Source organism: Physeter macrocephalus, chromosome 1, assembly GCF_002837175.3.
Source record: "Physeter macrocephalus isolate SW-GA chromosome 1, ASM283717v5, whole genome shotgun sequence".
NCBI classification, from domain to species: domain Eukaryota; kingdom Metazoa; phylum Chordata; class Mammalia; order Artiodactyla; family Physeteridae; genus Physeter; species Physeter macrocephalus.
The window spans coordinates 78,231,389-78,245,292 of record NC_041214.2 but is presented as its reverse complement, the minus strand read 5'-3'; the positions used below and the strand labels follow the sequence as shown (position 1 = coordinate 78,245,292).

General features: G+C 41.6%; 1 protein-coding gene across 8 annotated transcripts in view; it reads left to right on the top strand.

Annotated features, from left to right (window-relative positions):
- The window catches only part of LIPH (lipase H), a 47,296-nt gene that overhangs the window by 7,019 nt on the left and 26,373 nt on the right, over nt 1-13,904 (top strand). For 4 of the 8 annotated variants that reach the window (XR_008617115.1, XM_055084278.1, XM_055084279.1 and 1 more), the window contains exons 2-3: nt 9,005-9,372; nt 10,580-10,688. Coding sequence is in view for 7 of the 8 variants with exons in the window: in XM_055084278.1 (XP_054940253.1) it covers nt 9,005-9,372; nt 10,580-10,688 (477 nt within the window). In the remaining variant the exon portion in view is untranslated. Of the gene's footprint in view, nt 1-2,119; nt 2,153-3,134; nt 3,553-7,463; nt 7,595-9,004; nt 9,373-10,579; nt 10,689-13,904 lie in introns of those variants that run through there. The other 4 variants (XM_055084281.1, XM_055084289.1, XM_055084283.1 and 1 more) reach the window with 4 other exon arrangements.

Genomic DNA, 13,904 nt, shown 5'->3' with positions numbered 1-13,904 from the left:
GGGATCTTCCCGGACCGGGGCACGAACTCGCGTCCCCTGCATCGGCAGGTGGACTCTCAACCACTGCGCCACCAGGGAAGCCCATTTATGACTTTTTAATGCAATAAAAATATTTTATTTTTGTGATATTTTAATGCAACATTTAAGTGATATTTTAATATATAAATAATATTTTACTATCATTTAATGTTTAATGCAAACAATAATCTGCATATCATTATTAATGCATATTATAATGCATAGGTGATATTTTAATGCAATATTTTTAAAAGATCAAAAATCAATGCAAATATATGATGAACAAAATGTCAAAAATTTTAGTAAGATATACTATTGATTGTTTTACAAGTCTGTGTTATTGTACAACAGGAAAAATCATCTCCACTTGGCTGGAATTCCTGGGTCCATGACAACTCACTTCGTTGCTAGGTGGTTTATAAGGGTTGACAATGGTGTATGAACAGATTAAATAATGAAGGTCTATTTTTCACTTGTTTCAAAATATGAGAGGATATTTTGATAAATATATACTTATGTAAATATGTATATTTATATGGTGTGGTTTTTCTTTTGCCTTGGGCTCAATATGGCTCTGCAAAGCACTGCCTGACAGATTGGCACTATTATGATCATTTTACACATGCAAAACTGAGACCTAGAGAGGTTGGGTAATTAATTACCAGAGGTCACATAGCTAGTAGGCAGTGGAATTGAACCACAAACCTAGGTCTGTCTCCAAAACCCAAACTCTTTCCAAAATTGTGTTGTGTTTTTGTTTAAGACATTAGACCAGGGTTGGCAAACTTCTTCTGTAGAGAGCCGGATAGTAAATATTTTCACATTTGTGGACCAGTGGTCACTGTTAAACTACTCATTTTTGCCTTATAGTAGGAAAAGAGCTATAGGCAATACATTAATGAGCATGGCTGGATTTGGCCCGTGGGCAGTCATGCATTGGATTATAAGAAAATACCTCAGGCAAAAATATGTTATATCTGAAGATGCTATAGCCAGATTTCCCTGACATCCTACTTGAATATGTTTCTTTTAATTTAACAGAGGGAAGACAGTAAATGATAATCAGGCCTGCCCTACATAGGGGTCTGAATTCATCACTGGATGGCAGACATCACCCATCCATTTGTAATTTTCCAGTTGTCAACAGGAAACAGCATTTCAGAGGGATTGAATTTCAAAGTAGTCTGAAGAAGAAAGGCAGAGTTTCTCCTGTTTCAAATAAACTCTAGTAGAAGAGGTTAAGATTTAGAAACCAGTTTAACACGTTCTGTGGTTCTTGATTGGGCTGTTAATACTACCTCTAAGCAAACTTGACTTTGTAACAAAACAACAAAATAACCAACAAGAGGTTTGCTTTCTGAAGGCATACATAGTAGTTAATCACTTTAGTAATACCAACATAAAGTAAAATGTAAAGAACTATATTTATGAGGGTGAAGCAATTTAACAAATTTGCTACTCACATATATATCTAGTCCTTGCATGTTCTCCAAATTGCCTGAGAATTTCAGGCCCAAGACAAGACAAGTTCCTGAGCTTGGTGCTGGGGATGCAATACTAGACTAAAAACAATACAGTGCCTGCCCTCAGAGGAGCTTAAACTAACTTGTAGCATGGTCCAAAATAAGATAAATGTAATGTTTTCTTTTTAAAATGTTATTAATTCTGAGAGGAAAAGGGTTAATAACCTGAGGCAATTTTAAACAAAGAACATTGGAAGTGGAGTGCATGACCCATTGTTGTTTGCATATGATTTTCCAGGCCTTGTCACCTGCAGATATATTTTTACATAGTTTCAGTCATAATGCATGTGCCATTTCATACTTCATTTATTTTATAAACATTACATCATATCCTTATAGTCTTTAAATGGCTCATTCTTTTTTTTTTTTTTTTTTTTTTTGTGGTACGCGGGCCTCTCACTGTTGTGGCCTCTCCCGTGTGGAGCACAGGCTCCGGACGCGCAGGCTCAGCAGCCATGGCGCACGGGCCCAGCCGCTCCGCGGCATGTGGGATCTTCCCGGACTGGGGCACGAAACCGTGTCCCCTGCATCGGCAGGCGGACTCTCAACCACTGCGCCACCAGCGAAGCCCTATATGGCTCATTCTCAATGGCTGAATAATGTGTTAACAGGTTGAGATTCATTTATTCAGGAAACATTTATTGAAGCCAACTCTGAGCCAGGTCCTATTCTTGGCACTGGGAACATAAGAATGGATAAACGGACAAATAGATCAGTCATCTTGGAGCTTCTGTGCTAGTGGGGGAAGTTATTTCAGAAAAGGAAAGAATGCTTCAAGTTTGTGGTAGGAAAAAGACAAGTAACATTTAAGGGGATAAGTTCTCTGGAGTGGAATTCAACACAAGAAGGAAGTAGGAAAGCATATTATTTAAAGCCAGGGCATCATTTAGGCCAAGGAATTCATTTACAGATAAGAATAAACTAGGAACTATATTACCCACTAGCCGCTTTTTTTTTAATTGAAAAAAAAAGAAAAGAGTCAACTTTAATTATAACTAACCAAACTGCATTCAGGAATGTCTCCAAACAATCAAACAAAAGAAAAACGATAAAACTGTCCTATTGAAGAAACCAAGAGTTTCTACCAGCCCCAGAGCTTCTGAGGGTTAAGCCAAGAGCAGCTCATTCCTGAGGCTGGTTCTGCCCCCCACTCAAGTTTCTCATCCCATGAGCAGAGTTGGGGATGGGTGAAGGACCATCCACTAGCCCATCTTGAAAAGACAGCAAGAGCCCAGGGGTGAATGGAGAAGGCTAGGAAAAGGACTCATTGTGAGCAATAATCTCATATATTATAGAACTAAAACTACATAGACAGGGAAATATGGTCCCAGAAGATAATTTTTATATACACTTCATCTTTATTCACAGTAGTTCATGTTCTACAAGCACTGAAGTAGCAGTTACTGAACCATTGCTCTTAGAGGGAATATAGGGTTAGGTTCCTGTGAGCCTCTGCTTATGACATTTTAGTTGACTGATCAATACATAATCTTATTTTATGTGTGTTTCTGTTTAAAGACACCTTATTTAATATATATTGTTTTTGTTTTGTTTTTTTAAATATTTATTTATTTATTCATTTATCTACTTAATTTATTTATTTTGGCTGTTCCGGGTCTTAGTTGCAGCTCACAGGATCTTTGCTGCAGCATGCGGGCCCTTAGTTGTGGCATGTGAACTCTTAGTTGTGGCATGCATTCGGGATCTCGTTCCCTGACCAGGGATCAAACCAGGGCCCCCTGCATTGGGAGCGTGGAGTCCTACCCACTGGACCACCAGGAAAGTCCCAATATATAGTGTTGATTTGCTAACATTGAACTCATGGCCAGCACTATAACTCATACCTGAACAAAGCTTATCTCACACTCACATTTTCTCTGTAAGGTACATCACAGCCTTCATGAGTTTAGAAATGCCAGCCAGCATTTGAGGACTATGTCTGGGGGATTTTAAACAGTGAAATCACCAAGAAAATGCGCAACAAGCAAAAAACATGGCGGTAAGAGGCCAGGTAAAGGACGTTTGCTATGAGACCTGAAACAAGAAGGCAGAGTGTTGCCGTGTTTGACCTCAGCTGAGAGTGATGTGTGGGGCAACTCAGATTTTTGCCACTCAGCACCTAGCCATGAATAACTGCAAAAGCCCCTCAAGTATTGATTTTGGGGGTTACAAATACATTTGGGCTTTATTTTAGTTCTAAGGTAGAGTGTTTATTGCTGTGCTTTATCACAGATATTCTGCATTCTTCTTTTAATGTATTAAATATTATGTAATTTTTTTATTTATTAAAAATAAGAAAGGTTTGGCCCTCAAGGGCTCCCAGTCTGCTGCTGAGGTCTGAGTAGCAATCACACTCCTCTTCCATCTGGGTTTCAACCAATTGAGAAATTGACCCAGGGCTAAAAGTATCGGCTTTATTGTTGGCATAGTTGGATTTGAGAAAAGTGGAGGTCAAATCGTTTTCTCCTCCTAATGCAAACCAGAGGTCCCCTGCTGACCTCTCCCCAAGTGGCAGGGTGTACCTGCCACCAGAGAGGAAGAGGAGGGAGAGAAACCACTGAAGGGAAAAGGAGAGAGGGGGCGGCCCTCCTTCCTGGGGAGTGGAGTGGATGTCCCTTGGATGAGGCACACCCAAACTACCGGGATGCCGCGCAGGGGTGACAAGTTCTTGTTTTGGAGTGTTACAAATAAATTTTAATGAGTAGGTGAATTCACAAGTATGAATTTCACGAATAAAGAGGATTGACTGTATTTTGACAGTGTTTGTGTGAGTGTGTGTGTATGTGTGTGTTCTGAAGAAGAGGTCAAGGAGGATAAACAATACAGGAGGCAATACAAGTGCAGTGACTTTCTTGTCTTTCTTGGTAGGGAATGAGGAGCTAGAATAGATACAGTAAATAGAATAGAAGCTCTCTGTGATTGATACACTAGGAAATAGAGGCTTAAATTTTATTTTTAAACTAAAAAAGAATCACCAGATGAACTAAAAGTAATTTTAAAACTAATAAAAATCAGGAGGTAGAGGGGAGAAGTATTGAGTGTGCTAATGCCCTCATCATTTATAACAGAGGGTCATTAGATACTGTCTCGAGTTACTAAAGCAAGGACTAGAGCAGAATAAGGAAAGACAACTGTTCTGACAAAGGTCAGCAGCAGGACACATGGCAGAAGGTAAAAATATGCCCTACAACAGTCTGAAATACAGTTTCCAGGTGCCCAAAACTCCTTGCCAGGAGTTCACGTTGGAGGATAAATAAATCTGAATAAATATTGCTAAGTTTGGAGCACTTCTGCATGTAGTCTATTTCTGACCTACAGGCTACACATTGACATCCCATGAAATAGAGATTTAAGTGTTTCATATAAAGTTATAAAGGTCAATACCAGAAAAAAATTAAAGCGGGCTATAAACATCCCAGTATGAGAAACAAAATATAAACGGAATGAAACAAAGAAAAGAGAGACAGGGCAATCCGCATAGCAAAAGCAAAGGCCTTTTCCAGACCACAATGCTGTTATAAAAATAACTAAGAAAGGGGGCTTCCCTGGTGGTGCAGTGGTTGGAGGTCCGCCTGCCGACGCAGGGGACGCGGGTTCGTGCCCCGGTCCGGGGTATCCCGCATGCCGCGGAGCGGCTGGGCCCGTGAGCCTTGGCCGCTGGGCCTGCGCGTCCGGAGCCTGTGCTCCGTGGTGGGAGGGGCCACGGCAGTGAGAGGCCCGCGTACCGAAAAAAACAAAAAAACAAAACAAAACAAAAAACTAAGACATTTAAAAACACTTGAAGTCACAGTGGTTCTTTCAAATGAAAAATAAAAATCCATTTGTTCTGCCCTCTTGCCTTTCTGTAACTGTCAATTTTCAGGGCTTCTAGTAAGGACTCAGCAAGCCAAAAAGATCGGTTGAACCATTCCATAGTCATTAAGGTTGGCAGTTTCTGCTGAAAAATAGCTCTGGCCCCAAACTTCAGGATGCATCTCTGAGCCTTCCAAGTACTCAGACACATGGTTTATGACACATTGACATAATATTGCTGAATTGGCTCAAAATGAACAAACCCTAGTAATTAAGCAGTCCCCTTCTTTGGAAAGGGATCTCTGTGTTTTCCAGTACGACCTCATTCATAATTAATCTCCTCTGCATAAATTTCTTGGGCAGGTAGGTAGCAAGTGAAAGATGAAATAATTTCCCCAGGCCACCTTGTGAGTCAGTCACACAACCAGGAACAAGACCCAGTTTTACTGATGGCTAAGACCTAGAGGCTCAGCCCTACCCTGTGACTCTTCCTGTCCAATAAAATGACTAATTGAACAGTCAATTATTTACTCTGGGACTTGCTCTACAAGCACCAGATAAGTTTCAGTCCGTGTTCACCTGGGGCAAGTGATCTACAGGAAGAGAAAAATGAAAGGGGCCAACAGATGGAGAAAATATTTACATAGCTGAGTAAGTCCTGGGCATCTAATGCACAGCATGGTGACTATAGTTAACAATACTGTATTGTATATTTGAAATTTGCTAAGGCAGTAGATCTTAAATGTTCTCCTCTCACACAGACACACACACACACACACGCATACACACAAGTTAACTACGTGAGGTGAATGTGTTAACTAACCTTATTGTTGCAATCATTTCTTAATATATATATTAAATCATCACATTGTACACCGTAAACTTACACAATTTATTTGTCAATTATATCTCAATAAAGCTGGGGAAAAAAAGACAGTATTTACATTGTGAGCATGCTTTACTGCACAATCTACTGGATAGTACAGAGTAAAAGGAGGAATGTATGACTTTGGGGCTCAATTTTTAGCCACATCTTTTCTAGTGTGAGGCATTTCAAAGCCTCCTTAATTTCTAACCTTCTATTTGAGCTTCTTTTGCTCATTCTATTTTGGAAGTTCACTCACTCATAAGTACCAGAGCCTTTGCAAGAAGTTTCAAGTAAAAGTATCCATGAATGGACCCAGGTTGTGAAGGAAAGGTAGAGCCCCCAGGATGAAGGCCACTCTGAGGCTCAGAATAAGGGAGGAGCAATTCCTGGGTGTGCAAGTGCAGATTCACTGAGAATAGGGGCCCAGGGCAAATGGTTCCTAAATTCTTATTGGAAGAAGTCAGAACAGATGTTTCCCAAGGCACTCTTGCCTTTTTTTGGGCCAGTTGCAAGTCAACTGTCTTCCCAGTCTGTTCCCTCTCTTGAAGAATGGTCATGGTTAGGGCCTTGCCCCCTCTCCTGAACATCCTAAAAGGCCATTTCCAGCTTGGAGCTAGGGATTGTCTGCTGCTCCAGTTCACCTCATACTTGGCTGTTCTCTCTCAATCAAGCAGGATGTGGGAGGGGGTAGGTCACAATAATAGTAATAATAATAAATAATAATTATTATTATAATTTAAAAAATAGTCCTCTCAAGCATCATATTATTGTGTCTGGATACCAATGTCGATCAGAGGTTTACTTTTTTTTCATTTATTTTTAGCTGCGTTGGGTCTTCGTTGCTGCATGCATACTTTCTCTAGTTGTGGTGAGCGGAAGCTATTCTTTGTTGCGGTGGGCAGGCTTCTCACTGTGGTGGCTTCTCTTGTTGCACAGCACGGGCTCTAGGCGTGCAGGCTTCCGTGGTTGCAGCGCACGGGTTCTAGAGCGCAGGTTCAGTAGTTGTGGCTCACGGGCTTAGCTGCTCTGTGGCATGTGGGATCTTCCTGGACCAGGGCTCGAACCCGTGTCCCTTGCATTGGCAGGTGGATTCTTAACCACTGCACCACCAAGGAAGCCTTAGTCTCCTTTAATGTAGAACATTTCCAGTCTTTCTTTGTCATTTATGACATTGACTTTTTTTTTTTTAAGAATACAGGTCCTTTTTTAAAAAAATAGAATATTCCTCATTTTATGTTTGTTTGATTTTTCCTCATGGTTAGATTCCAGCTATGCATTCCCTACTAGAACACTTCACAGGTGAAGCTGTGTCCTTCCCAGTGCATTACAGCTATAGGCACATGATATCCATCTGCTCCTCACTGGTGATGTCAAGTTTGATAACCTTGTCAAGGTATTGTTCACTTTCTCGATCTTACAGTTACTATTTCTTCCCTAATCTCTAATGAGCATTCTGTGGGAGACACTTTATTTTTTTTTAAATATTTATTTATTTATTTATTTTGGTCGTGCTGGGTCTTAGTTGCAGCATGTGGGATCTTTTAGTTGTGGCGTGCGGATTTCCTAGTTGCGGTATGCATGTGGGATCTAGTTCCCCGACAAGGGATCGAACCTGGGCCCCCTGCACTGGGAGCACGGAGTCTTACCCACTGGGCCACCAGGGAAGTCCCTGTGGGAGACACTTTAAAACCGTACAAATATCATGCTCCTCCTCAAGATCCACATCCCCACCCCAACCTCAGTTTAGCATCCATTGATGATTCTTGCCTAACCAATCTTTGTTATGATGGTTGCAAAATGATGAATTTCAACTCCAGCATGCATTCCACATTTATCAGTTTGCATTCAGCATTATATTGTAAGAGTCCTCCTCTCTTCTCCATTTAGGTATTCTTTGTTTATTTATGTATTTATTTGTTATGGAATCATGGATTCCTGGTTTTCAAAGGCCTATCATTCATTACTCTCCTTAATTATTTTGTCCTCAAGTTATCCCAGATCTGGCCAGCAGAAGCCCCTTCAAGCTGGTTCCTGTGTCCTTATAACATGTTTCTAAACACTCTCTTACTTTCTGCCATAAAACATTCTCTTACTTTCAGCTCATCTTAAGCTGTTCCCATTACATCCCCAGCCTTTCTATTCTTAGAGCCTGGTCAGCAGGACATATGCTTGAAGGTGGTGCTTGAGCAAAGAAGGAGAGAGAGAGAGCCCAAGAAAGGCCACCATGGTTAACAGTTTCAGATGCTTCTGAAAGGTGCAGGGCAAGGCACATCATGTTCTCTACCACCGACCCAGGTGGGTGCTATAGACAAGGAAAGAGATGCTTGGACCCCACAGATTCTGTTATTGAGTCCTCTACCATGTGAGGAATACACAAGATTATAAGACACCATTTCAAGGAGACTGTGGTCTAGTGGGATAGACACATATGTACAGAAATACCCATAATACATCCCTGAAAATGCTGTCAGTGTGGCACATAAAGGGGTTTGGGGAGTTCTGGGTTGAAGGACAGACAGTAATTACGGCTGGGACAGTCGGAGAAGGCTTCGTTGAGGTGACTTTTGGGTTAGACCTTGAAAGAGGGTAGGATTTGGAAAAATGGTTTTGTTAGTGAAAAAGAAGTTACTACTTATGAACTCCGAATCAGGTCTGACTTTGCAACTTTATTCAACTAGATCCAGCCTCTTGCTAAGTGCCGTGAGGCACAAAGAAAGAACTCCAAAGAGTATAGGACAGCACTTTTGCTTGATGCCCACCTAAGGAAAGAACTGTCACAATGCCATCTAATTTTTATTTTCAGACACAGATGAAACATGTCCTTCATTTACCAAACTGAGCTTTCACAGTGCAGTGGTTGGAACGGGACTAAATGTGAAGTTGATGCTCTACACAAGGAGAAACCCGACCTGTGCACAAGCCATCAACTCCACAGTTTTGGGGAACTTGAACGTGACCAAGAAAACCATCTTCACTGTCCATGGATTCAGGCCGACAGGCTCTACTCCAGTTTGGATGGAAGACTTAGTAGAGGGTTTGCTCTCTGTAGATGACATGAACGTGGTTGTTGTTGATTGGAATCAAGGAGCTACAACTGTAATATACAACCATGCCTCTGGAAAGACCAGAAAAGTAGCAATAGTCTTGAAGGAATTTATCGACCAAATGCTGGTAAGGGAGAATTCTCTTAGATGATACAGGGCTAAATTGAAACTGGCTCATTATCTGGATATTTAAAGTCAAGAGATAACTACAGTGACCAGAAAGACTATTTTTGCAATGTTTTGCAAATCTGAATAAGCCCCAGTGAAGGTGAAGGGAAGGGCCCGAGGCAACGCCCATGCGTATGGTTGTGCAGGTTGTGCACTGCACAGGGCACCCATCTAAGAGAGCACTGTTGTCATTGTAGATTTATATATCTATTATGATAATTTTCTAGTGAATGACAGCAAAGTGTCCTGAGGAAGGGGCAGCTTTTTCTAACTCACATAAAGGTGTCTAATGGGTATGAGAGGTTCTGTCTAGGGGTTTCCTGGCTTCAATGCCTAGAGTTTCCTCAACTTCTATAGCTCTTCCTTTTCTTAGAAATGCCAAAAGTTTAGTGACCAGATTATCCAAAACCAAAACTGATACACAGGGTCTGATGAACGATTTGTGTGTATGATTTATGTTTTCAGAAGAATTACAACGATGAGATAAATCTTAAATTTAATTTAATTTAATCTATCTCATGAACTGTCCTTTTTATGAAAAAAAAAGTGACTTGACATCAGGACTACTTCAGAGAGTCACACCTGGTGGCCACTGTGGCCAGGAGTGACATAAATTTTACATGAGCTTCCTACTTAAGCCACAGACTTTGGGAAAGTGAATATTAAAATGACTCATGACTGGCTGGCCCAGGACTATGGTCAGTGTGCCCCGTCCCTTTCTTTCCTTCCTTCCCTCTCCATGGAGACTTCATTAACTGAGCCAGCATGGACATAAAGGAGTTCATCAAAATGTTTGGTTGCTCTTCTCAGTTGGGAAGGTTGTAAGGATGTCTCAGCTTGGTTTCTAGCAGAAGCATGAATGGAGACACCACGGCATAAAGGTGAAGGCATAAGTGTGGAGTTGGACAGACCGGTTTGAATTCTGCCCTGCGCCCTCCGTGCCTGACCTTTTGGGCAGATGACTTCAACCCTGGGCTCAGTCTCCTCATCTGTATAATCAAAGGAATAGCATTTAGTTTGTCGGGGTGTTGTGACATTTCAATAAGATAATGGATATAAGGTGCCTAGAAATGTTTCTCCAAAGTCAACAGTTAGGAAATTTCTCCAGATGTTGTCAACTCCTTGGCCCCTCATAATTTATAACAATGGACCTCTTGAAATTGCAGGCAAAAGGAGCTTCTCTGGATGACATTTACATGATTGGAGTAAGTCTAGGAGCCCACGTAGCTGGGTTTGTTGGAAAGATGTACCATGGCCAGCTGGGAAGAATTACAGGTAAGGCTTCCTGTGAATGGGCACAGGGTAACCAGACTGCTCAGGGTGTTCCCTGGGAGAGCATATGATGCAGGCAATCCTAGTCCTTGGGTTCAAAGCCAGCTCTTCCAATTATTTAACCTCTCTGAGCAAATGTCCTCTTGTGCAAAGGGAAAACCATAGTAGTAATTGACCTTAGCAATATTAAATTTATTATTTAATAAAATAGGTGCAAAGCACTTTGTAAATTGTATATGCCATAGAAAAGATTGGTGGTGACTTTATTTCTCTTATGGCTAGAAAAACAGCTACATCCCACGGGGATTTTGCCCCAAGCAGATAGCCTTCTTCCTTTCATTTAATCCAAGATAGTTTGAACTATACACCTAATATATCCCCAGGCATAGCTGGAGCCTCATGATAGGAAAATGAGATGGGAACTACGTTGTCTGGAGCTTACTCTGTGAATATCGGCTTTCAGGCCAAAGCTGAATAAAAACCCTCAGAAACAACAGCAGGTGAAACTACAAAGATTCCCTTGCTGGGTTCATTTGCCTAGTGTTCTGTAACTTTCCATAGTTACAGATGAAGGGCTGACGGAGGCTTTCTCTTTCAGAGACTCAAGGCTTCCACACCTTTCCCAGAATCGATCCTTGCATTGAGATAGCCATTCCAAATCTAGGAAATCTGGAAGGTAGATGTGAACAGAGGGAGGGAGGGGAGAGGTAAATGATTCAAACCAACTACATTTGGTAGGTAACCTTTTAGAGCCACAGGTCTGAATGTGCTACTTAATTTGACATGTGGCCCTGGGCATGTCCCCACCACCACCCCCTGCCCTAAATCTCTCTGTCCCTCACACACACACACACACACACACACACACACACACACACACACACACACACACACTGGCCGGTGTCTCTTCTAACCCTGGTACTTGAGGTCACATTCTTTTTCCTGGCTATTTTTTTTCTCACTTTCACCCCAAAGGCCAAGGTTGCCCTTATCTTATTTACTTGCTTTCCTAGGGAAGCAAAGCTCTTTTTCAATTTTTTTAAAATTATTACTATAATGTTTTAGAAAGCAGTATGTCTTTACTTTTTAAAAATTCATTTTCCCTTATGGGTACAAAGGACAGGTGGCTCAAATGTGCTTGTTTTCCTTGTCTATTGGGAGCTTCTCCTCTGGGAGCTGGGACTTTTCCCAGTGGTGTGTTTAGAAGCTGATCAGCTCTCAAAAAAAAAAAAGATTTATAGCATTTGCTGATTTCCATGATGCAAATACTCCCACTGTGGCTGATTTCAGGCTACTGACCTGACATCACTGACCACACAGTTTGGGAAGAGATAAGCAAAATCGGCTCCCCAGTGCTGGTGCTGGGGGGCTCTAGCCCACCACTGCCTTATTCTATCTACCCCCTAATTTTGCTCCTCAGCCTCCCAGTGAACCTGTTCCCACGACTACTTTGGATGGGAATGCAGTGTAACCTGGCCTCTGACCGTGGAAATTCCCCGAGCCAACCTCCCTTCCACCCTGGGCCCACGTGGCCCTGCTCTGTGACCTGGACTCAGCCAACGGTCTGCAGCTCAATTTTCTCTCTCCTCTGACTGACCCATGTTCTTCCAACTCCTCATCCTCTCTGAGCCCCAAGGTCAATCTCACCTGTTACTGAGAGCTATTTCAGGGATAAAGCGTTTCCCTTCTCCACTCACCTTCCACTGCCCTGCCATAGTGGGATCACTGGATTGAGGGGTGGGAATTTGGCCTGTTACCCAAGGCCATAATTCACTCCCAACTCCCAAGAACTGGGTGATTCTGCTTGTTAATTATCTAGACCAGAATGGCTGCTTCATCTCTTCCATTTCCCTTTTCTTCTGCTGCTCTTCCTTCTCCTTTTGCTCTCCAGGCACATCTCCTGGTATTACTTTTCATTAATTTCTTCAACAGAAGATGGCAGAAATGAATGGGTTTAAAAACATTTCAAGTACCTACATCACTTGATAATACATCAAATTTGATTCTTGCAAAAATCACCTTGGGGTGCTGGATACAAAGCCGACTTGCTGAATTGGAATCTCTGGGCTTGGGGTCCAGGAGTCTGTACTTCCCTTATTATTATTTTTTTTTGGCCATGCTGCGAGGCATGTGGGATCTTAGTTCCCCAACCAGGGATCAAACCCATGCCCCCTGTAGTGGAAGTGTGGAGCCCTAACCACTGGAGCACCAGGGAATTCCCGGCGGTCTGTACTTTTAACCAGAAGATGCAGGTGGTCTGAACACCATACTTTAAGAAATGACCACAAAGCTGTGTTGTCCAATATAGTAGCCACAAGCCACATGTGCCACTGAGCACCTGAAATGTTGTTAATGCAAATCGAGATGTGCTGTAAATGCAAAACACACACTGGAATTTGAAGACTAGGTACAAAAGAAGGGTATTAAAAAATTTCAAATTTTTTATATTGACTACATGTTGAAATAATTTTCTGCTATACTGGGTTAAATAAAATGTATTATTAAAGCCAATTTTTCTTGTTTCTTTTTACTTTTTTAAAGTGGTTGCTAGAAAATTTTAAATTATATATGTGGCTCACATTATATTTCTATTGGACAGCACTGCCTTGGAGAGTTAGTTCATGGTGACCTTGGGGATGGGAGTAAGAGGCCCCTGAAAACGCATGCAAAATGTTTGATGTCTGTCCTGGGGAGAGGTCCAGAGCTTATATCAAATTCTCAAACTGGTTAATCTTGTAATCAAAGCCAGGGATCACTAGCTAGACACTTTTCTGGCGATCACAGAGCAACAAGAAAGAGCTCCATTTTGTCATTTTTGTTTCTATTCTATAATAATTTCAATATTCTGGATTCAGATCCCAGAGTGCGTTGGTTAAGTCTTCTGAAGTAGCAATTAATTCTACCTCTATTTTGCAGATAAGGAAACTGAGGTTCAGAGAAGTAAAGTAACCTGCTTAAGATCACACAGCTGGTTAATGCTAGGTTTGGGGTTCCATGTCACATCCATCTGACTCCAATGATCTCTGCTCACACAAAATATGCAGCTTTTTTTAGGGCAGTTTGTGATTTTTGGCTGACAGTGTAAGCTGATCATTTGCTATGACTTATCTCTAAGGAGATCATATGTCCAAGTTTACTGTGACAGTCCTCATTTGTGTCTTCTGTCCTGGCATAATTATTAATAGCAGCCTTATCACTTTCAAAATTGCCCTGGTTTGG